Below are 24,580 nucleotides of genomic sequence, written 5' to 3'. Positions count from 1 at the left end.
CCAGGGTGTATGATGATGTTTTATGTGTCTTTTATACTTCTAATGGCACTTTTTTTTTTTTAGATATTTATACCATCAGGGTTTTTCTTTTATATTTTAATTTTCATACTCTTTTATACAGTATTATTACTTTTATGGCACCTAGGATGATTGCACTTTTTTGTGAAGCGTCTTTGAGTGTCCAAAACAGCGCTATATAAGTGATGTGTATATTATTATCATTATTAATTATTTATTATTTTATTATTATTATTGATGTTGTTATTATTATTATTATTATTACTTCTGCCAGTTTGCTTTGTGTGTTTTTTTTGTGTTAGCAAGATAACTCAAAAAGTTATGGATGGATTTGGATGAAAATTTCAGGAAATGTTGATACTGGCACAAGGAACAAATGATTAAATTTTGGTGGTGATCAGGCTGTGGGACGACTGATCTGCCTTGGTGGAGGTCTGCACTGTCCGAGTGCTTTTCTAGTTGTTATTAAATTTCGGTGTACCTGTACAATGACAGACCTTCTATTCTATTCTATTCTATTCTATTCTATTCTATTCTATTCTATTCTATTCTATTCTATTCTATTCTTCTTCTTATCCTCTTTGCAGACGCTTTTTTCCAAAGCGACTTACAGGGAAAACCAATCAAATCACTCAGTCAATCAAATTTTATTTCTATAGCACCAGATCACAACAAAAAAGTTCTCTCATGACACTTTATATACAGAGTTGGTCCAAACCAGACTGAAGCCAGTTTACAGAAACCCAACAGAATCCTCCAGGAGTAAACACTAGTGATGGAGACAGTGGAAGGAAAAAGTACCTTTAACAGCAGAAACCTGGAGCAGAACCAGACTGAGGAGGATGGACGAGTGACAGGACCTGCTGGGGTTAAAGAGAGAGAGGAAAGAAAGAGAGAGCAATAGAGACTGGGGGGAGAGGGGGAGAGTGGGGGAGACACATGGAGGCAGTTGAGGATAAGTGAGTGATGATGATGAAAGCAGGAGAGAGGCAGGACCACCGCAGCAGGTCCAGAGATATCCTGGGAAAATCTGTGATAATCCTGGGAAAAATCTTATTAAAATATTTCAAATGGAAATGTCTGACAGTGTTAGGACAGGAGGTGTTCACGGAAGAGCTGGGTCTTCTATTCTATTCTATTCTATTCTATTCTATTCTATTCTATTCTATTCTATTCTATGTAAGCACATCACACAACCTGATTTATTCCCTCCAGTCCAGTTTATGGACATGATTTAGTTTGTCTTTTTCCTCCATGGTTCACTTGACACTTGTCACATGATGATGAGGACATTCCACATCATTATTATTCCATTAGAAAATCTGCTTCACAGCTTGTGTTCATGACGGAGATGATAGAGATGTGAGTCAGAAACCGCAGTAAAATAATCAGTCTGTCACTACAGCATTCACTTACGTTACAGGAGCGTTGTTTTTTTCTTTTTCAACCCCCCCCCCCCCCACACACACACACACACACACACACACACACACACACGATCAATAAGGCATTAGATGGATCGGCAGATGGAGTCTCTATTCCGCTCTAATGTAACAACATTGTATTTCAGAGGCGTCTGTAGATGTCTAATTAAAAACTGTAAAAACACAAACAAGCTTTGGAGGCAAAAAAAATAAAATAAGACAAACTAGAAATGAACAGGATGAAGAGTAAAGACTAAAGTAGTAGGTTTGATATGGACAGAAGTATGTGGACACGTTGAGTTCAGGTGTTTTTCTGGGGTCTGGGATCCAAAACAGTAATGACAAATGTTATAATAGTTTTATATTATGGGATAAAAATCATTGCATTGGTTAGTTTGAGTTAAATTATTACCTTTGTTTCCAAAATGACTCGGAGATGGTTTGGACTTAATTTTCTCTCAATATTGATTTAGTTTTTTTTTTTTTTTTTTATCTATGACTATGATTTTAAATGTTCTTCCTCTAAATTTATAAAATATTTTTCCTGCTCTGATTGTAAATAATAATTTTCTACCACAACTAACCATCTACTTTCATCACATCTCACTGAGGAAGAAAAATCTGACATTAAATTTTAGGGAAATATTGATGTTTCTAAACTATATGGACATAATACTGGGACACATCATGTCTACAGCTGTAAGATGTCCTGTTCATGAGGATTTGAGATAAAAACATCAATATTTCCCTAAAATTTAATGTCAGATTTTTCTTCCTCAGTGAGATGTGATGAAAGATGGTTAGACGTGGTAGAAAAATACAAAATATTTTAGAAATTTAGGGGTAGAACATGTAAAATCGTAGTCATGGATTTAAAAAAAAAATCAATGTTTATATTAACAGAAACATTATTATTATTATTATTATTATTATTATTATTATTATTATTATTAAGTATATAGACTAAAATATATAAAATATAAAAGTTGAATTTGGGTGTTTCTGATTTGAGATATAATTTTGTTTTATGTCAAATCCTCATGAACAGGACATCTTACAGCTGTAGACATGTGTCCCAATATTTATGTCCATATAATTTAGAAACATCAGTATTCCCTAAAATTTAATGGTAGATTTTTCTTCCTCAGTGAGATGTGAAGAAAGTGGATGTTTAGATGTGGAAGAAAATTATTATTTACAATCAGAGCAGGAAAAATATTTTAGAAATTTAGAGGAAGAACATTTAAAATCAGTCATGGATTAAAAAAACAAAATAATGTTGATAGAAATGAAATAACATCAGTGTCATTTTAGAAGCAAAGATAATAATTGAACCCAAACTAACCAATGCAATGATATTTATCCCATAATATAAAATTCTATTCTGACATTAGTCATTATTGTTTTGTATCCCAGACCCAGGGTTCCTATAGCTTTCCTACACATTCGATTTAAGACTTTTTTTTTTAGACTTTTTAAAGACTAAGAACAGGATTTAATGCCCCATTGATGATCATACTGGCAAAATTCATGACTCCTAGAATTTAGGAAAATTTATTTATTCACTCCAACATCTCGATCCTCACTGGGGGGGGGGGGGGGGTGCAAAGTTAACAATAATTGGTTCCTAATTTCAGTAGGAAAAGAAAAGACACACCAGAGTTCAACGTGTCCACATCAAGGTTATTATCATTAATGAAAACTAACGAAATGATGAAACTAGAATTGAAAAAACATTTCATTAACTGAATAAATAAAAACTATAATTTAAAGAAAAAAACGATAACTAACTGAAACTGTATTGTGTGTTTACAAAACTAACTAAAATGTATAAAAATCCTGGATAAAATTCCCTTTGTTTTTGTCTTTGTCAACGTCGGATTGATATGAAATCGATTTATTTCGCTCTAGCAATGTTAGCTAGCGGCACCATACGACACTTTTTGGTCCGTCACTTGTGGTTTCCAGTCGTCTTCTGGTCCCCACTCTACTGGAAACATGGAGACTAAAGTTGGAAGAAGCAGCAGAGTCCTGTCTGGGATTTATTTGAATACACTATAAAAAAAAATAAAAAAAAAAGGTAATATTCCGGCAACAGGGGTGCCGAAGAAATGCTGTTAAATAACGGAAAATAACCATCTCATAAAAATACGGTAATTTTCCATAATTAAAATACAATTTTTTGCCCTAACTTTACATGAGATTTTGCTTTTTTTTTTTTTTTTTTTTTTAATAAAGAATATTTACATGTAATAAAATGATCAAATTACCTGTAAATATAAATATTAATAATTTTCAATGAGGCTAAGTACTTAGTGCTTATACATGTTATACATTCACAAAAATACATTTATTCAACATTTTTGTTGTGAAACCTCCTGTAATTACACAAGATATTTGTCAATTAACAAACAAGTCTGGTTCAACTGACAGAACAAATACTTCTGTTATGGTTAATTATCAGTAATTTTATCTAATTTATTTATTTTTTTTTTTTTTTTTTTACAGTATTAAACTTTAAATTAACAGTTTAATCTCATAAATAGAAAAGAAATATTTGTGAAATTATGATACATTTGCAAATGTATTTTAACTGTATTTTTCTGTGAAAAAAGAAAAAAATCTTTTAAAGTGGAAATTTTTTTGGTTATTCAGTTACAGTTTTTTTCATGTTATTTTACATTTGACATGGAAAATCAGTCTATTTTTTGTCATTACATTGATATTTTCCTGTATCTGAAAAATACAGAAAATATCTGTAAAATAAACTGTGAAAATTCTGTTAAATTAGATTTTTTTTACAGTGTGACTGCGAAGAGGATAAAAGATACGACAAAACTAAAATTAATACTAAAACTAAACTAAAACTAAGCATTTAGAAAAAAAAATTAAAACTAATGAAAACTAGCAAACCTGCTCTAAAAAACAAATTAAAATGAACTGAATTACAGAAAAAAATTCTAAACTAAATAAAACTAAACTAGAATGACAAATCCAAAACTATTATAACCTTGGTCCACATACTTTTGTCCATATTCTGCATTTCTGGGTTTTATCGCTGGGAAGACAAATAAAAACCCGTCAATGGTTGCGGAACAGATCGACAAATGTCTTCTGTAAACAGTGCGTCAGTAAATGGAGTTACAGACGTCAGTAAAACACCCAGACGCGTTTATCTGGGTCTGATTCAAGTAGATCAACAACACCAACACATGACTTTCTACTGCAGCTTTTTATTTCTGGGTAGATTTATCTTGTGTGTGAGAGAATCGGCCTCGGTGTGAACCTGGTTGTGTAGTGGCGTCCTGTGTGTGTGTGTGTGTGTGTGTGTGTGTGTGTGTGTGTGTGTGCGCGTCTGGACTGTCAGCGGCGTACAACAACATGCTTTAGAGTGCTTTAGTGTGTCCGCCACTTCCCATTAGTTGTGTCTAGCAGCCCACTGTGGTGACAAACAGTCGCACATGCTCAGACGCCAACAAACGCTAACACTCACAGATGTACACACACACATAGATATACACACACACACAGATGTACACACACTCACAGATGTACACACACACACGCACACACAGCACTCAGTTTCTCGCTCGCTCTGCCGCACCGCCGCTCTCTCACCTCCAGTCGCACACATGTGCACATGCTCGTCCACACCGGCACATTGAACTCGACTACAATTTAATTTGCTCTGGAAGAGATGGGATAGAGCATCAAATTATACCTAACGAGGAAAATCAATCACCTGGGGTGCAGATAAGCCGAAAGCTAGTCAACTCTGATTGATGCAGCCACAGCAGCCGCCAGCGTGGAATTTGACAGATAACTGCAAGTCAAGTGGATAGAGGGAAAGGTGGAGAGGAGGAAGAGGAGGAGGTGAGAGGAGGAGGTAAGGAGAAAGATGAGGAGAAACAAGGAGGTGAGGAGAGAGGAAAGACAAGGAGAAATATGGAGGAGAGAAGAAACAATAACTGCAAGTCAAGTGGATAGAGGAGGAGGTGAGAGGAGGAGAGAAGAAAGATCAGGAGAAACAAGGAGGTGAGGAGGAGGAGGAGGTGGTAAGGAGAAAGACGAGGAGAAACAATAACTGCAAGTCAAGTGTATAGAGGGAAAGGTGGAGAGGAGGAGGTGACAGGAGGAGAAGGTGAGAGGAGGAGGAGGAGAGAGGAAAGATGAGGAGGAGAAAGGAGGAAAGATGAGGAGAAACAAGCAGAGAGGAAAGACGAGGAGAGGAGAGAGGAAAGAGGAGGAGGAAAGACGAGGAGAAGCAAGGAGAGGAGATGAGGAGCAGAGGTGGAAAAGAGAAATGAGGATTGAAAGTACAGGAGAAAGAATGACAGATAAAGGAAGAGGAGGAGAAATGAGGAGAACCAGGAAAAAAACGAAAGGAGAAATGAGGAAAATAGAATTAAAGGAGTCGAAGAGAACAAGAAATGAGAGGAGAGTTCTGAAATAGAAGTGGAGGAGAACACGAGTGGAGGAGACGCTGGAAGAAAAATGAAGTTTCCTGCAACGAAGCGAAAGCAGAAACTGAGCGATTATTAGAGCAGAAAGAAACAGAAGAAGAAGAAGAAAGAACAGCAGAGGGGTGACCTTCAAGGACCTCTGATCAGTAGTAGGAATACTGAGGTGGGGTCCCCCTGTGTTCCACCTACAGCAGCACCCAGTGTCTGTGGGCGGAGACAGGTCCGTTTAAAAGGACAGAGGACAGTGTGGTGTGTTCAAGGGAAACAGGAAAACAAAAAAGAAAGGTGTCACTTTTACAGGTTAAAAGTGTGCAGTTCAAATACACATGAATGTAAAAAGATGAATAAAATAGTTCCAGTATCCCTGTATGTCATCTGAATCAATCCCCTGTTGAGGTCAAAGGTCATGGACTCAAATCAAAGTCCATCTGTGACTTCTATCAGTGATCAATAGGAAATATATTGATATCCGTAATCATTTATGTGTCAAACCGTTAAAATATGGACCATTAGAAGGAAAGGCACATTTTTAATATTTCAAAAATTCATGAAAAATTCAAAAATGAACATTTCTCAAAACTGCAGACAAATTTTGTAGACATTATCCCAAAGAAGATGTGTTTAAAAAAAAAAAAAAAAAAAAAAAGAAATTCTGATTCTGACTAGTAATTTCAGAGAAAATTGAAATCTAGACCCTGGTAACCTTGAGTTTGACCCTTCAAGGTCACTGAAGGTCAAAGGTCATGAACCCAAATGAAAGTCCATATATGACTTCTATCGGTGATCAACAGGAATTATTAGTTAATATATATATTAATATCTGGAACCATTTACAGTTCTCATGTTCCTTCAGGTTCCACATTCAGCCTGATTTGATCTGCAGTGAAATAATGACAGAATAACCTAGAAATAATGACAACTCCAAATTTTTTGTCTTTGTTCAAGTGTAAAGAAAAAAAAAACATTAATTATGAAATTACTTACTTTTATAAACTATCCAGACAAAAAAGATGTGAATAACCTGAAAAAACTGAAATGTCTTCAGTAAAATCAGTGTAATTTTCTCAGTCTTCTTCTTCGACTTCTCATTAGTCCATGTGCATTCTGGATCAGATCTCCAAAGACACTAAACACTGAGGAACAGGAAGAAAAGAGTTCAAACTGGACTGAATTTAATACAGACATTTCAGGTTGGACACATTTGTTCAGGTTAGTCATGTTTTATTTTTACAGGAGAGTTTGTAAATGTAAGTATTTTCATAATTTAATGTTATTTTGCACTAAAACAAAGACAAACATTTGAAGTTAATTCAAGATTTTTTGCTTAATTCAAAATTTTTTTGCTGAATTTAAGATTTTTTTCTTAATTCAAGCAAATTTTTTTTTTTGGCTTAGCTCAGTTCAAGACTGTGGAATCTTTAGCTTGCAGCCGACAGGCTGTCATCGTCTGTTACAAAAATTTCAATCCTCTTCTTCTCCGAAACTACAATTCCGATTGACTTCAAACTTGGTATGCAGCTTCTGTATGATGATGTCAACAAAAGTTAGTGAAATTATTTGGATCTGGATCTGATTCTGGATTTGGTGCCACTTTGAAAAATTGTCCCATTATAACAGATAGGAAGTGGATGGATGCAATAACTCAGTATCAATGATATCAAGTTGGAATTTGAATTTTTTACAGATCTGTTTGGAATATGAGCAAAACATGGACTATTTCTGTAATAGAATAAATACACAGAACTGGGTGAGAATAAATGACATCTGGATACATTTACCAAACTTCTTAATTTGACTGGTAAGCTTCAGGGCCATTGGTCCTATTTTTGACTTTGCAAAAACACCTCACGGTCCAGATTGGGAGCTTTGGTGGGCCACATTTGGCCCTGGGGCGCATGTTTGAGAGCCCTGATATAAAGGGTTAAAGCTGTTCAGTCCCAGCAGCTTTAATAACTGGTGCTAAAGTGAATATAAGTCCAGGATCTAATTAAAGTCTAATCATATAATAAACACACATTCAGCGTCTCCTCATCTGAGCGGTTATCTCCTCCAGATAAAATCTGTGCTACACCGATTCGGATTACGTTGGTGTCCGTTTGCGTGCGACTCGGCGCTCAGCTGTAAACGCTGGCTCTGACTGGGATGATTACGCGGACGGTGAAGGTGGAAACGTGTGGTAATTACAGCCAGTGTCTAACGGCGCAGACGGAGCAGATGATGTGATCTGCGGTGACAGCCGTGACTATCTGCCTCTGAGCAGATTCAAGGGTCTGGGTCTGGATTCTATAGGTTCTGGACATGATGTCAGCACTGCAGTCTGAAGTCTGAAACAAGTGGGAATGTAACGTTAGGCAGTGGGAGGGGTAAAAAAAAACACTTCAAAAGGAGGCAGAAAGACGTGGTTTGTAGACGGTACTGGGGCATTCACTGAAAAGTCAGTTTGTCGACGTCTGTGGCACAAGTCGACGTTCCTTTGGAGGAGTCGACTGGTCGTGTGTTATTGTCTCTCCCTTCCATCGCCGTCATTCAGCACATGTCCATACTCTCATCTGTCTACATGAAAACAGGAGCGCAGTGAGCGGTAGGGATGTGCGGATCAGCTGACCCGGGTCGGGTTGGTGCGGGTCCAAAAAATGTCAGTTTATTTGCGGGGTGGGTCAAAAAATTCCACAAAGCAGCTTAAAAAAAAACAAAAACAGTTGCACATCACTAGTGCAAGGCCAAGACTGAAGGAAGAAGACGACTGTAGGAACTAAAGTGGCTGGGATCTGTTTAAACTGTGGTCTGATGTTCTGTGGAGCATGGAAGCTCCACTGATACTGAAGAACACTGTGGACAGACACTGGGTTTGGATGATTGTGTCAGTGCGCTCTGTTCTCTAACCTGCTGTGCGTCTTTTCTGCTGCTGTCTGAACCTTTTCCACCTTTATGTTGTTCACTTAAATTTACAGGTGAATTCCAGGTGTTAGCCTGTGTTTAGTTTGGTTAAATGTCTGAGAAGGACTGCTGACGTTTGTGTCTTAGTTGTTTATTCTGTTCTTTCCTGTACGTTGTTCATGTTCCAGTGAACGTCAGCACCAGTTGTTCATTGTTGATCAGTTGTGTGTCTGTGTTGTTCCTCCACTGTTCGATGTGATGATGTCATCATACGACAAGTCGACTCGACTTTGACTTTATTGACAAATACGTCGATCTGAAAAAATCTGGAGTCACTAATGCCCTAGACGGTACAAAAGTGTAGAAAGTGTCTGAGTTCCACCACATGTTTACTGTGGTTCTGTTTGTTTGTTTATCGAAGGGCGGGGCCATGTAGAAAAAAAAATATCAGATGATATCGATATGTATCACGATATAAATCAAATCACTATTTTTTGTCCAGAAAACAATTTTCCATTCCTCGTAAGTTAGTTGTGATGACGAGAGAGAGAGAGAGAGAGAGAGAGAGAGAGAGAGAGAGAGAGAGAGAGAGAGAGAGAGAGAGAGAGAGAGAGAGAGAGAGAGAGAGAGAGAGAGAGAGAGAGAGAGAGAGAGAGAGAGAGAGAGAGAGAGAGAGAGAGAGAGAGAGAGAGAGAGAGAGAGAGAGAGAGAGAGAGAGAGAATATGATCTATCCTGTTTCTTCTATCACATACACACATTAAAACACTATTAAACACAATTACAACAGTAATTTGTTTAATATGTACTAGACCAGTGGTTCTGAAGAGAGTTGAAGTTGAAGGTCTCTCTTCAACAGTTGAAGAGAGACCGCTACAAATGGAGTTCCAAAGTTGAATAAGTCACACACTGATGGCACTGCACTCTGTTTGAAGTCGTTTTTTTTCAACCAAAAATGCTTTGTGCTGGTCAGGGGGTACATGACTGAAAAAAGGTTGAGAACCACTGTACTAGACAATATATTATCAATATGATACTTAAAGAAACATACAGAAATAATTATGCTAATAGGAAGCTAAATGATTGGCTGTCATGTGCAGAAGGGGCGGGATTTAATAAATGACACATCCTCAGTTTTTGAATATGCAAAAGAAGTCATGATGCTGTTTTCACATATGTTTTCTTGTCATTTGTTGTTTTATTTTTATTTTGCCTGTTTTGTTGCGTATTGGAAACAAACTGAATTCCTTTTCCTCGACGGGTAAATACAAACTGAGTTGGGGTCAAATCGGCGCCGAAGAGCCCGTGGCTGTCTTAAAGCGAGACAACGTCCCGTCATCATATATTTAATGCCGGCGGCCAATCAAGTCACCGCCGCGGCAGACGGAGGAAGACGGATGTGGGGGTCGATCGGTATTACGGTGGCGGGTTGAAATAGCCCCTTGTTTTTGTTTTGGTCTGTGGGAGAACCATTGAGGCTGATGACTCCTATTTAAAAGACCATCCAATATGCAGGGATGTCACCTCAAACTGCCCATAAACGTAATTGCCCGTCCATTTGCTTGTGCCTTTAGAAGCCCCCAATAAAAGCACCCTGTCAGACGCCACCGCCGCAAACTTTACTGACAAGTTCCACCCGGCAGAGAAAGTTTTCCAGACGCTAGCCGAGCAGAAGGAAATGTGAACAGAGTGACAGACACAGAGCGGTAACTACCACTTGTGTCATAGTAGAAGAAATGAAACGTCTGCCTATAATCCTTTACACTCGGAGAAAGTGAGATTACAGCACGTGTGTGGCGGAGTGTGAATGATGGCGTATATCAGCGCTGACACGTCGGTTTTTAAGGATCAAAACAGCAACAACAGTAAAGAAGGAGAGACAAAAAGCTTCAGATTCTGCTGCTGGAGCTGAATGAGTGAATGAAGGGTCCAAACTATAGAAGAGCTGCAAGAGGCTGGTAAAGCCGGAACAGGCTGCGGCTGGATTTTATTGTGTGTAATATGATGATGGAGCGACTGTTTCCTGATGCATTAACCTCCGTGTGGAGCATGTGGGTAAAAACAGCTCAGGTACAGCCGTTTGTGGAATGAAATGACTAACGAGGGCCAATATATTAGGTACACTTCAGGTTCATTTTAACATAGTAAAAAGTGTCTTTATGGTGATGATGATATCAATAAAACTACTAGTCAGAATCAATTCAGGTTTTTTTACGCATCTTCTTTGGGATAATGTCAACAAAATGTGTTAGCAGTTTTGAGAAACATTCATTTTTGAATTTTTCACAAATTTTTAAAATTTTAAAATGTGCCTTTCCTTCTAATGGTCCATATAAAGCAGGAGTCTCAAACATGTGGGCCGGGGGCCAAATGTGGCCCGCCAAAGGTTCCACTCTGGCCCGTGGGATGTGTTTGCAAAATCAAAAATTCCACAGTTTCAGTTAGCGTTTTTTTCTGTAAATAATAATTTTATTTCAGTTAACGAAAATGTTTCTTCAATTCTAGTTTTTGTCATTTCATTAGTTTTCGTTAACGATAATAACCTTGGTACATATTGTATAAATTGCTGTTCTAATTGTGCTCAAGAGTGTTTTAATATGTATATATTATGTATATATTATATGTAATATTTATATATTAAAACACTGGCGTATGAGTAGGGATGGGAATCGTTAAGAATTTAACGATTCCGATTCTATTATCGATTTTGCTTATCGATCCGATTCCTTATCGATTCTCATTGGCTGAGGGAATAAAAGAGTACAAACAGGTGTGTTTGCATTAACTGTCTTTTATATTTCCATCTGCACAGGAAATATATACAGTATGAATAAATAATAACAGATGACGCTGGGCCTGGGGGGGGGGGGGGGGCATGTACAGTGAAAGTGAAACTCCAGACTCTTTACTAATTCCTCTGTTGCCGCATTTCTACTACGTGGAACTGGTTTGACTCGGCTTGTCTCCCGTTGTGCACCTCATTTCCTTTCCCTTCTTACCTTCGGGAACTTGTATTTGAGGAGTTACGACGTTTGTTGCCCACACCAGAACCAGCCCAGTGTTCACTCTGCCGCTACATTCACAAGCACCGCGAAGTAGAGAATCAAATATGTGACATTCCTGTAAATGATTCACATGTGGACAAATGTTTGAGCACATTGGAGGGATTCCACCTTTAGAAGAAATGGAAGCTTTGACAGAGTTCAACTGGACCTGCTGTGGTCTGTTTGGACCTGGTGTGGTCTGTTTGGACCTGGTGTGGTCTGTTTAGACCTGGTGTGGTCTGTTTAGACCTGGTGTGGTCTGTTTAGACCTGGTGTGGTCTGTTTGGACCTGGTGTGGTCTGTTTGGACCTGGTGTGGTCTGTTTAGACCTGGTGTGGTCTGTTTGGACCTGGTGTGGTCTGTTTAGACCTGGTGTGGTCTGTTTGGACCTGGTGTGGTCTGTTTAGACCTGGTGTGGTCTGTTTGGACCTGCTGTGGTCTGTTTGGACCTGGTGTGGTCTGTTTGGACCTGGTGTGGTCTGTTTGGACCTGGTGTGGTCTGTTTAGACCTGGTGTGGTCTGTTTGGACCTGGTGTGGTCTGTTTGGACCTGGTGTGGTCTGTTTAGACCTGGTGTGGTCTGTTTAGACCTGGTGTGGTCTGTTTAGACCTGGTGTGGTCTGTTTAGACCTGGTGTCTGTTTAGACCTGGTGTCTGTTTGGACCTGGTGTGGTCTGTTTGGACCGTTTCTGCCTCAACACCATGTTGTCTACGTTCTGACCAAAACAATGCAGCGTACGTGTGACGTCATCGCACATGTGCAACGAAGGCGGGATCGATAAGCAGAATCGTTAAGCAGGCAGGCAAACGATTCCAAGGAATCGAGCTACTGGGAACCAGTTCTCAAAAAGAACTGGTTCTCAATTCCCATCCCTGTGTGTGTGTGTGTGTGTGTGTGTGTGTGTGTGTGTGTGTGTGTGTGCGTGTGTGCGTGTGTGTGTGTGTGAGAATGGGTGAATGTGAGGAATTGTAAAGCGCTTTGGGCACCATGAAGGTGTAGAAAGTGCACTATATAAGTTCAGTCCATTTACCATTTTACCATATTTGGTGTTATATTAGAGTGTTTAATAGATAATATTGCACTTATTTATCTTTAGATATTTCAGATTTTCAGGTTATTTGCATCTTTTTTGTGAAAAGTAAAAAAATCATGAAATAGTTACATTAACAAACTATCCTTTAATAATAAAATGTGATGAACCTCAACAAATATGAACTGAAATGTCTAAAGAATTAGTGCAGTTTTAACAATATTCATCCTGTTACTAAATGTTTTGTTGTTTTGTTGATTTGATCTTAAAGCACATGTAGAAATGATAAGTTGAGGCAGAATTTTGTTAAAATTGCACTTAGTTTTCTTAAGAAATGTCTTTTTTTTCCCATCATTTTGGTTTGGATAATTTGTAAATGTAAATATTTTCAACTCTAATGTTCATCAGCCCTGCGATGAACTGGCGACTTGTCCAGGGTGTACCCCGCCTTCGCTCCTGTGTAGCTGAGATAGGCTCCAAGCGACCCCCGTGACCCTAGTGAGGATAAAGCAGGTTCAGAAAATGAATGAACAAATCTAAGTTTTTTTTTGCACTAAAACAAAGACAAAACTTTGGAGTTGTCATTATTTACAGGATGTTATGCTATTATTTGACTGGTTGGACCCACTTTAGATCAAATTGGGCGGATCAAAAAGAAACTACGTTTGACACCTCGGTGGACGTCCAGTCCCGTGTCTCCCTCCAGTGTCATGTCACATGTGATGAGACCTGACGACGTTTCTGAAAACAGACATTTGTAACGAGGAAAAGAAGAGCGTGGATTTCAATGAAAGTGTAATGTAGCGCCACAGATGGAGGAAGTGGTGCAAAAAGATGTGGAGATAGAAAACACATGTTGCACCAGACTGATAAGAGCTGAATGGAGCTGGAGTCACCGCTGTTTGTGAAACATGCTGTGCAACATGAGGCGGAACAGCCACCACTGGCATAGATGGATTTGGATTTTAAAAAAAGTGTGCAATGTGCAGATACTGTTCCAGGAAAACGCACTTATTGAAATATTTTCTGAATATAGTGACGGTGGTCGCACCACAATAGCACGATCTGAGGTATTGAACTATTTCACATGTATTTTATAGAAAAGACAAACATGTGAACATGTCACAACAACATTTATCTCACTATGGCTCCAAACACTAAACACAAAATGAGAAAGAAATTTACATTTTTTTAGGTACTGGAGGATTTTTTAAAAAAAAATTTTCTCAGGGTATCCGCAGGTTTGATGAAGGCAAATGTATGTATGAGTATTTAAGACATCTTTCAAGGCATCTTCTGTCAAGTTTCAGACCTTGTATTTACATAAATAACAGTCCAACAGGCCTCAGTTATTATATGCCAACAAGCACAAAAAATACAAGAGGGAATACAATAAAATACACAAATATGCTAAAATACACAAAAGAATACACTCAAATATAAGAAAAGCACATTAAAGCATACTAAAATGCACAAAAATACACAAAACTATATACAAACATGCTAAAATACACAAAGAATACACTCAAATACAAGAAAAGCACATCAAAGCATACTAAAATGCACAAAAAAATACACAAACATATATAAAAACATGCTAAAATACACCACACAATGCTCTCAAATACATGAGAAACACATCAAAACATGCTAATATACACTAAAATGTACAACAAATACATGAAAAACACATCAAAGCATGCTGAAATACATTAAAATGCACAAAAAATAGACAAAAATATATCAAAGCATGCTAAATACACAAAAGAATACACTCAAATACATGAAAAGCACATCAAAGCATGCTAAAATACACAAGAATTTGCTCAAATACATGAACACATCAAAACATGTGCAAATACACTAAAATGCACAAAACAACATGCTAAAATATGTCAAAACATGCTAAAATACACTAAAATGCACACAAAAACATTAAAACTTATCAAAACATGCTAAAATACACAAAAGAATACACTCAAATACAAGAAAAGCACATCAAAGCATACTAAAATGCACAAAAAACACTAAAATATATCAAACATGCTAAAATACACAAAAGTAAACACTCAAATACATGAAAAAACACATCAAAATGTCCTAAAATACACTAAAATACATAAACAAATACACTCAAATAGATGAAAAACACATCAAAGCATGTTACAATCACTAAAATGCATTAAAAAATACACTGATATATCAAAACATGCTAAAATACACTAAAATGCACAAAAATACACTCAAATACATGAAAAAGACATCAAAGCGTGTTAAAATACACTTAAATGTACCTAAAAACACCCTGAATCCCTAACCGTTGTAAGTGCAGGTGTGATGCAGCTGAATGCATGCCAGTCTAGTGTACTGACTGTAAACCCACATGGAATGTGAGTGTAGCTGAGGTCAGTGGTTGGTCTGGGTTTCCAGAGGCCGTGGGGCTGTCGGGGTTAACCGTGCGTTTGCTCCTCTTTTTTTAAATAAATCTCATGTATCTCGTTGAACGTTCAGTGGATTTGACTGTTTTTTCCGTTCAGTCTCTGATGTCAGCGTCTGCTTCTGATTCAACTCTCCTCTTTTTTTTCTTTCTCGCTCTTATCTTTCCTACCACAGGGGGTGAACAGCATGTTCCAGGTGTTTCTGACAGGAAACAATTCGGAGTATTTCACCATCTCCCCGACAGCGGTGCAGGGGCGTGCCGACATCAGGATGAGGGTGGCCATGCCGCTGGACTACGAACACATCCGCAGCTTCCAGTTCTCTGTGAGTTTGGACCCAGCGCCCACATACGCTCTGGAAAACACTCCAGGGAACGACCTGAGTTTAAATAATTCAGACATTACAGAGTTCAGCTTAAGACGCATAAGTTAAAGAATTACGAATGTGTGCAGAGGCGGATTTTACTGAAGGGACAGGATGTAGACAGAAGTATGTGGACACGTTGAATTCAGGTGTTTGTTTTCTAACAGGGGTCTGGGATCCAAAACAATAATGACTAATGTTAGAATATAGTTTTATATTATGGGATAAATATCATTGCATTGGTTAGTTTGGGTTCAGTTGTTATCTTTGCTGTTTTTTTTTTAATAGCCCAATGGATGAATGGACTAGAGTGTTTGGAAAATGGCACCAAAAACCTGGTTCTGTTTAGAGTTTCAAATAACCTGTGTCAACATTTAATCTTTCCAAAGCAAATTCTACTCATTTATTCTAATATTTTCCCAGAAATTTCAGAGTAAAGAACAGGTGGACTGTTGTATTTTGTTTACTGACCGTGTAGATGTGTTTACACAAGTTCAGAGTAAATAAAAAGGTTATAACAGAGAACACTAAGAAATCCACAATATGGACAAAAGTATGTGGACACGTTGAATTCAGGTGTTTCTTTTCTAACAGGGGTCTGAGATACAAAACAATAATGACTAATGTCAGAATAGAGTTTTATATTATGGGATAGATATCATTGCATTGGTTAGTTTGGCTTAAATTATCATCTTTACTTCTAAAATGACTCAGAGATGGTTTGGACTTAATTTCTCTCAACATTGATTTTATATATTTTTTTTTAATTTATGATTTTAAATGTTCTACCTCTAAATTTCCAAAATATTTTTTTTTTATATTTTATATATTTTGATCCAACTGTAAATATTTTTTTTTTTTTTTATAATTATTATTTGTAAATAATAAGGAAATATTGATGTTTCCATGTCAAGTCCTCTTGGACAGGACATCTTACAACTGTAGACATGTGTCCCAATATTTATGTCCATATAGTTTAGTTTCCTCAGTGAGATGTGATGAAAGTAGACAGTTGTGGTAGAAAAGTATTATTTACAGAGAAGGAAAATAGATTTCATAAATTTAGAGGAAGAACATTTAAAACAGGTGGCGGCTGCTCGTCCTTCAGACAGGGGACGCTCATTGTCGGCTTACATCAAAACAATTGTCAAGTTATTTAAAGATAAATTCGTCCCTCCGTTCCTTTTTAAGAAAATGCTCAGTGACCTTATCGTACCAGTAGGCGTCTTTTCCAGGACTGGACCAGTGTCCTCTCAGGGTCCAGCAGAGCTGGGCTGCTCAGACGGCCTTGTCCCAGTGTGTTGTGGGTGTAGGACCAGAGCCTTTTAAACTAGAGAAGCTCCTTTCTGCACCTGCACATGGAGCTGCAACTGTTGCCACTGGTGACAACAGTTTGTACAGCTGAAGCATTGCTCTGTCCAATTCCAGATCTTTTAGAAAAATCAAGAAATCGCAGTTTTCCCCTGGTCCCCTGTAAGTCCTCATTCGAATACAGGACTTGGAGCTCAGACCTCAGTCTCCCTGAATCCAAATATGCACTATAACTGTTCAGAAAACTCTGGAATGCCTCTTCTGGAAACTCATCTCTCATGTCAGTAAACTTCCCTGGACTGACTAACTCTAAGAACCGCAAACTTTCCAAATTTGAAAAACGCAAAAAAATCTGCTCCGAGACTATTAAGGATGGCCATGACAAAACGATATTAAACTCGAACAAGAAATGATTAAATTATGGAAGTCAAACAAGAAAACGTTGGAATTATATTAAATTGAAACAAGGAAGTCCAAGAAGTGTGTTTTATTTACAGTACAAGAAATGAACAGTTCATTTGGTTTGTGTGATTTCCCAGCAGAATGTGTGACGGTATTAAACTGAACTGTGTCAGTGAAGGAGCAGATCTGAAAACAGCTGTCAATCAAACGGGATTCAGCCTTTGGACTGATCCTCCAATCAGCACGCGGAAGCTCAGCGTCCATTCCGGCCGAGCTCCGCCCACAGCTCCATTCACCCCCAGAGACGCTGAGCGTCTGGGGGCGGGACAACATGGTGGTATTTATCCAATGAGCGTCCAGTTTAGAGTCAGTTTCCAGCAGTTCCACTCAGTCCCATTGAAGTGCATGGACGCTGAGCGTCTACGACAAATGCACTGAGCAGAGATGGAGGAGAAAACACAGACACGGGAATGGAGGAGAAGTGAACAACATCCAGTCCACTGATCTGGGATCAAACTGATTCTGAACCAACTGGTCTGAGAAATGAACGTGTTCCAACACATTTGGAGTCAATGAAATGAAAACAACTGAACAGATTTGAGCACTTAATTTCAGTCATTAAGGGGAAGCTGAGCTTCACCTGCAGTCTGACACTAAACACCTCTGATTTAAAATCATAGTCATGGATAAAAAATGTAAACAATCAGTGTTGAGAGAAATGAAGTCCAAACCATCTCTGAGTCATTTTGGAAAACTGAACCCAAACTAACCAATGCAATGATATTTATCCCATAATATAAAACTATATTCTGACATGAGTCATTATTGTTTTGGATCCCAGACCCCTGTTAGAAAACAAACACCTGAATTCAACGTGTCCACATACTTTTGTCCACATACTTTAGTCAGTATAGCCTTGAACACAGGTAGATTCCATGTATGATCTGCTGTTTTTCCGATATAGTATCTGTCAAAAAAGAAAATGGCTGCTTCTGAGATTTGGGGATCTTAGAATAAACAAAAAGCAGGACGCTCTCTGGTTCAGCAGAGACGACTAAATACCAATTTCACTGTTCAAACACGTCTGTGCTGTTGAAAGACTGATACAGTCTGAACAAATAAAAAACAAGTTACAGGAAACATGATGAAGCTGCATTTGGTCCTGGAACCAGTCTGTGTTCAGCTTCATGAAGGACGACGGACATGTTTTATGTCCAGTTTGGATCTGAAAACAACATCACTTTCTTTTATTCTGCTTCACATCTGTTCATCTCGCATCATTTCTGATCTGTTGATAGGAAATATGGACAAAGTATGTGGACGCGTTGAATTTCTCTCAACACTGATTTTTTATTTAATTTATTTTTCTTGTGACTGTTTGATTTAATTTCTCTCAACGCTGATTTTTATTATAATATAATACAGTGTACAACTTAGTTAATTATGCTCTGAGGTTACGACTATTCTTTGTCCTCAGCTTTTCGCCAACGAGTCCATGTCAGACCACGTGGGTTTTGCTCGAGTCTTTATCGACCTGATCAACGAGAACGATAACCGTCCATCTTCAGCCGCCCGCTCTACAACATCAGTCTTCCTGAAAACACTCCTGTCGGTACTTCGCTGCTGCGCATCATGGTGAGTACGTTAAAAAAGCACCGCTCTGTTGTGTATGCAACGGCAGATCCGATCAATTATGGATAGAGAGAGTTTTATTCCTGAGAAGAAACGCAGACGTAAAACAGAGTCTGAAAGGTACTGGTGTGTGGAACAACAACAACAACAACAACAACATAAAAGTCACCTGTTGGATCCATATGTGTCAGAACTTTGGTCTTTTAATATATTTAGTTTTTATTTGTTTTAATCCACAAACAGACAATACAACACACAAACCTGGGCTCACTGCTTGAACACAAAATACTTCAATCCCAGACAGCAGTAACTGAGCATTGTTTTGTTTATAGTCCAGCCGTTTTCCTCCAGCGCTTCATGAACATATGTTCCTTGAGTCGTAGGTAGTAAGTCAGTCTTTCCATGGAGTAAATTTCCTCTATTACAGCCACTGCTCCTCACAGGGTGTGTCCGTTTTGAGCCAGTTCCTTGTAATGGCCTTGTTGAGCCGCATTATGTAATAAAAGTTCAAAATGTAATAAGAATGTCACGTCATCTTGTAATAAAGTCACATTATGTAATAACTGACGCATTTTGTTATAAACTACGTCAACGCATTATGTAGTACATTTTTTCACATGATGTAGTAAGTTATTACAATTTGAGAAATTTATTACAAAATGCACTTGACACATTTTTATTTAAAAAAAAAAATGTAATAACATGGTTCATTATGTAATAATAATCCAAGTTAATATAATTTCAGAGCAATTTAGAAGAAATTAGTCACAGCAGCTACAGGTAATGGAATCAGAACTTTAACCACAGTTTACAGATTAATTTAACACATTATTATTATTATTATATAGCCATGTCAGTTGTGTCTGATACAGTTTCTTATTATCTTGGAAAAATGTTCCTTGACAACCTAACCCTAACCCTCAGACTGAACAGCAAACATTTATTGTGTGTTTTATCGATTTATGTCACAGAGATCAGCTCCAGTCCATTTTCCTGAAAATAAAAATGTGTCAAGTGCATTTTGTAATAAATTTGTCATATTGTAATAACTTACTACATAATGTGAAAAAATTTACTACATAATGCGTTGACGTAGTTTATTACAAAATGTGTCAGTTTATTACATAATGCGGCTTTATTACAAGATGACGCAACATTCTTATTACATTTTGAACTTTTATTACATAATGGGAATTTATTACATAATGCGGCTCAACAGGCCTTTTTGGAAGCAATTAAAAAAATGTTAAAGATGTATTTGTCTTCTTTCTTAAATACATTTCCAGGTAGCAGTCCCAGCAAAAGGAATTTGGGGTCCTTAGGAGTTGTGAGAGTCATAATACTCTCATTATTTCAAAAAGCCGTTCCCAGAAAGATGTCAATTTTATACAAGTCCAGAAAATATGAGAGTGATTAACAATTGCGTGCCCACACTGTCTCCAACAATATTGTCTCTGTCCCTTTACTTTAGTAGTGGTATGTGGTGGAATAAAGAATCTGATCAGGCTTTTCCACCCAAATTCCCTCCATCTTTTCGAAGCTGGTAGATGTTGTTGTGTGTTGCACATGGTTTACCAATCACTCTCAGACAAGACAATACCCAGCTCATCCTCCCATTTTGATTTAACATATAATGTGTTGTTTCCATTTAATTTTCTGCAGCCCTTTATATAATTTAGAAACCGTTTTATTTGGCAGACCTTTTGAAAGCATCTGTAAAAACTTTATGAAGTCAGCCCCAATACTTGGAATCCCTTTTCGGATTTCTGTATTGTAAAAATGTCGTACTTGTAGATCTGAATACAGAACTTTGGTCATTTTAATGTAATAAAGCCAATAATGGACTAAAATTTGAGGCAGAATTAAGGAGCAAGAGCTGCAAAGTATGTATCTGATGAATGAATATGATGACAGTTTTAATGAGCAAACTGCACAAAAGCTGCAAAAAAAGTCTTTACTTCCAAGAATTGTTGTCCTATTTATGTATTAGAACGTTATGGGAACAATATTATGACATTTTTAAAGGGTTTATTGTTAATTCTAGGCCAATTACATAAAAATGTATGATTTTAGCAGCAAAATATTATTACATTATTTTCTTTATTAAACTGAAAATGGCCAAAATTATTACGTTGTTGACGAGTAACTAATACATTATTGGTTGATACATTAGGTCAGTGTTTCCCAATACAGTTGTCATGACGACTGCCTTGCTCATGACAACGTAAAAACAACTAAAACATGTCCAAAGTCTCAGACAAACCGTAGTTGTCCAGCCTGTGGACACTGTGGATAATACTGTCCGTAGTTGTCTATCCTGTGGACACTGTGGATAATACTGTCCGTAGTTGTCCATCCTGTGGACACTGTGGATAATACTGTCCGTAGTTGTCCATCCTGTGGACACTGTGGATAATACTGTCCGTAGTTGTCCATCCTGTGGACACTGTGGATAATACTGTCCGTAGTTGTCCAGCCTGTGGACACTGTGGATAATACTGTCCGTAGTTGTCCAGCCTGTGGACACTGTGGATAATACTGCCGTAGTTGTCCGTCCGTAGTTGTCCAGCCTGTGGACACTGTGGATAATACTGTCCATATCAGACTCCTGAAGCTGTGTTTCATTTGTAAACTTGTGTTCCTCAAGTGTTGGTTTTGTTTATAGTTGTTTATTCTTTACATGATGTGGATTTGTCCATAATTCCGGTTTGGTCCGGTTCCCAGAGGTATTCCCATCGCTACCTGGTGTCCCATAATCCCACAGAACCCCCCCCAAGGGAAAAAGTATTATTCATTCATTCCCTCCCGTCAGGTTGGTGTCCGTCTTTCCTTTAATGTCTTGAAAGTCTGTCTTCCGTCCACCTATAGCGACGCTCAGCCTCAGCCACAAAAACCCATTCTGACAAAAAGGCTCCAGCTCCGTCGAACGCTGCATTATTATTCATTACTGGTCTTCCTGTGACAGAACGCCCACAGTCCACTAGATACAGGAGCCCCGGCGCACTGTGGAAATCAATAGTGTTTATAGACTCGGCGCTCATGAAATGGAGATTGCAGGGCGGTGGAATACTCGATCAGCGCGGCTCGTGTCGGTGTCGTCGTGGACTGTACGGCCTCGGCGTCGCATCCCCACGGTGAACGGGACGGTAATAGAATGAGATGTGACAGCGCTCGGAGACGACGCCAACACTTGTGTTTATACTCCAGACTATACTTTAGACTGTGGTGATGTCATCGGCAGCTCTTCCAACAAAAACCTGGATGTCATTAACCACCTGGAGGTCGGCTTTGGTCCTTGAAGTCTCCAATGAACTGGTTTCTCCACACTCACAGACATCACGGTTTCTTTCCCATTAGCCTCATAGCATAATTGGCAAACTCACACACTATATGGACAAAAGTATGTGGACACGTTGAATTCAGGTGTTTCTTTTCTAACAGGGGTCTGGGATCCAAAGCAATAACTTCATGGAGTTCCCACGGGGTCTTAAGGTGTTTTTACATGGTGTACTCGAGTCCGTACCGTACTTCAGTTCAGTTTTATTTGAAGAGCCCTATATCACAACAAGGTTGTCTCACAGAATTAGTTGGGTTTGAAAAGAAACAACAGTAGATAAAGGAACTGGATTAAGGTCTTGGGCATCCCCCGTCCTCAGACCCTCCTTCTCAGCAAAGAAAAACTCCAAAAACCTAGGGGGAAAAGAGAAAGCAAGGGAGAACCACAGTGAAGGAGAGATCCACTCCAATGGACAGACAGACTGTAGATCAGGGCTCTCAAACTCAGCTGACCTGGAGGTCCAGTCTGGATCAGGCTGGACCACATTAAGTATTCCACAAAAAAAGAGTGTCTTTACTTTACTCACAGCTAGTAACATGTACGTTTTAATGAACTCTCCTTCTTTGAACGGCTTTTCGGCCCAGCAGTCATCTTACTCCAAACATAGCTAGCTTCGACGGCTGCCTCATTCTCTTTGTTTTCTTTCTTGAATAAGTCTTGTTTCCTCAATAGACATGTTTTCAGATTGGGCAACCCGGTTCTTTCATCTCATCTCCCTGGTATTTTTTTAAACTCCTCAGCGTGTCTAGTTGAGTAATGATGCCAGACGGCGGCACATTTGAGAGAGACATGACTGAACTGGTGATGGCAGATATTTTCAGTCCTCTTGGTGTCACTCCAGAATGTGTTTCAACTAAGGTTCATACTTCCCCAGGTACTTCGCAGTTGGCTAGCTTGACACCATTGGCAAGAAATGCCACTGGAAGCTGTCACAAGACTATCTATGGTAGCCCATAAGTGATATAAATAAATAAAGCGTGGCGAGACTCAGCAAAAAGGTGCGTTTGAGAACTACGTATGGGCCGCACTAACACTAAACTTTGATGTCAGTAGGGGGCCCTCAAAATATCATCCTGCCGGTTTGAGACCCCTGCTGTAGATGCACCAGGACTGATGGATGTCCGTTTGATGATGTAGTTCCAGTCTGTAAAGGTGCAGTGGGGTGGGGGCACCGGAGGGGGGTCCATCTCAGATCCCGTCGTCATGGGCCCCAGGCGGCTACAACTGAAACAGCAGCCACCCCCCAGAGGGGAGTGGGGAGGAAGGACTCCCCAGTCCAGAATAGTGATGAACAGAGTAAGTACCGGACTTTCCGGGCTATAAGGTCACCTGAAGATAAGCTGCAGGTGTCCATGTTGTGACATGAGATATTTACACAGACAGATGGTAAACAGACAGATGATTTAAGTATTTATTTCCATCCCTTCACTGCTTTTTTCCAAACAGTGGCTGTAACACGGCAGGAACACGACTGGTTCAAAAACCCAGAAAAGTCATTGATCTGTATCTTCATCTTCCTTCTGCTCATTAAACCACTGCAGTCGTCTTCTTCAGTGTTGGAGTTGAACATCCTCAAATTCTCCATCACACTCCTTCTCAGTCTCTCCTCCGTTGTTGCTCAATGGCACTTCCGTGCTGCAGCTCTATTTCCTTTTTAGACACACATCGATTGCCTTTAACTTAAAAACTGCAAAATATGCATTTCTTTGTGTGTTTTCCAGGATGAGGGTTTGTGCATGACACGCAAAATGATTGTTAAAAGTTCAGATTCAAACTTCTCCTCTTCATCACCTCTTCCACCTGTCTCTCACTTTTGCGCTTCCTGCTAGAGCGCCCCCTGGAGGCCGTTAGCCTGTAAAAATCTATACTCAGCGCTGCATCGCTGTATAAGCCGCAAGGTTCAAAACGGAAAAAAGGTAGCGGCTTAGTTCCGGAAGTGCGGTAAACCAAATATTGGATATTATAAGTTCAGACAGAAGTGGTCTGTAGTACCAGAAACAGGTGATGGGACTCGGTGGCTGTACTCCCCCCAGCATCAGAGCTCCTAGGGCATGATGAGCCGCATTATGTAATAAATTCCCATTATGTATAAAGTTCAAAATGGAATAAGAATGCCACGTCATCTTGTAATAAAGCGCATTATGTAATAAACTGAGGCATTTGTAATAAAGTACGTCAACAGCATTTGGACACATTTTTATTTTAAAAAAAATGTAATAACATGGTTCATTATGTAATAACA

General features: G+C 38.7%; 1 protein-coding gene across 1 annotated transcript in view; it reads left to right on the top strand.

Annotated features, from left to right (window-relative positions):
• LOC115434550 (cadherin-23-like) overlaps positions 1-24,580 on the top strand; it is a 219,508-nt gene that overhangs the window by 156,426 nt on the left and 38,502 nt on the right. The window contains exons 9-10 of the mRNA XM_030156586.1: positions 15,468-15,617; positions 18,847-19,004. Of these exons, the coding sequence (XP_030012446.1) occupies positions 15,468-15,617; positions 18,847-19,004 (308 nt within the window). The remainder of the gene's footprint in view (positions 1-15,467; positions 15,618-18,846; positions 19,005-24,580) is intronic.

The sequence above is a fragment of the Sphaeramia orbicularis genome, chromosome 15, assembly GCF_902148855.1.
Source record: "Sphaeramia orbicularis chromosome 15, fSphaOr1.1, whole genome shotgun sequence".
In the NCBI taxonomy this organism is placed as follows: Eukaryota; Metazoa; Chordata; class Actinopteri; order Kurtiformes; family Apogonidae; genus Sphaeramia; species Sphaeramia orbicularis.
The sequence above is the reverse complement of the archived record's forward strand: the minus strand, read 5'-3'. Positions and strand labels throughout refer to the sequence as shown.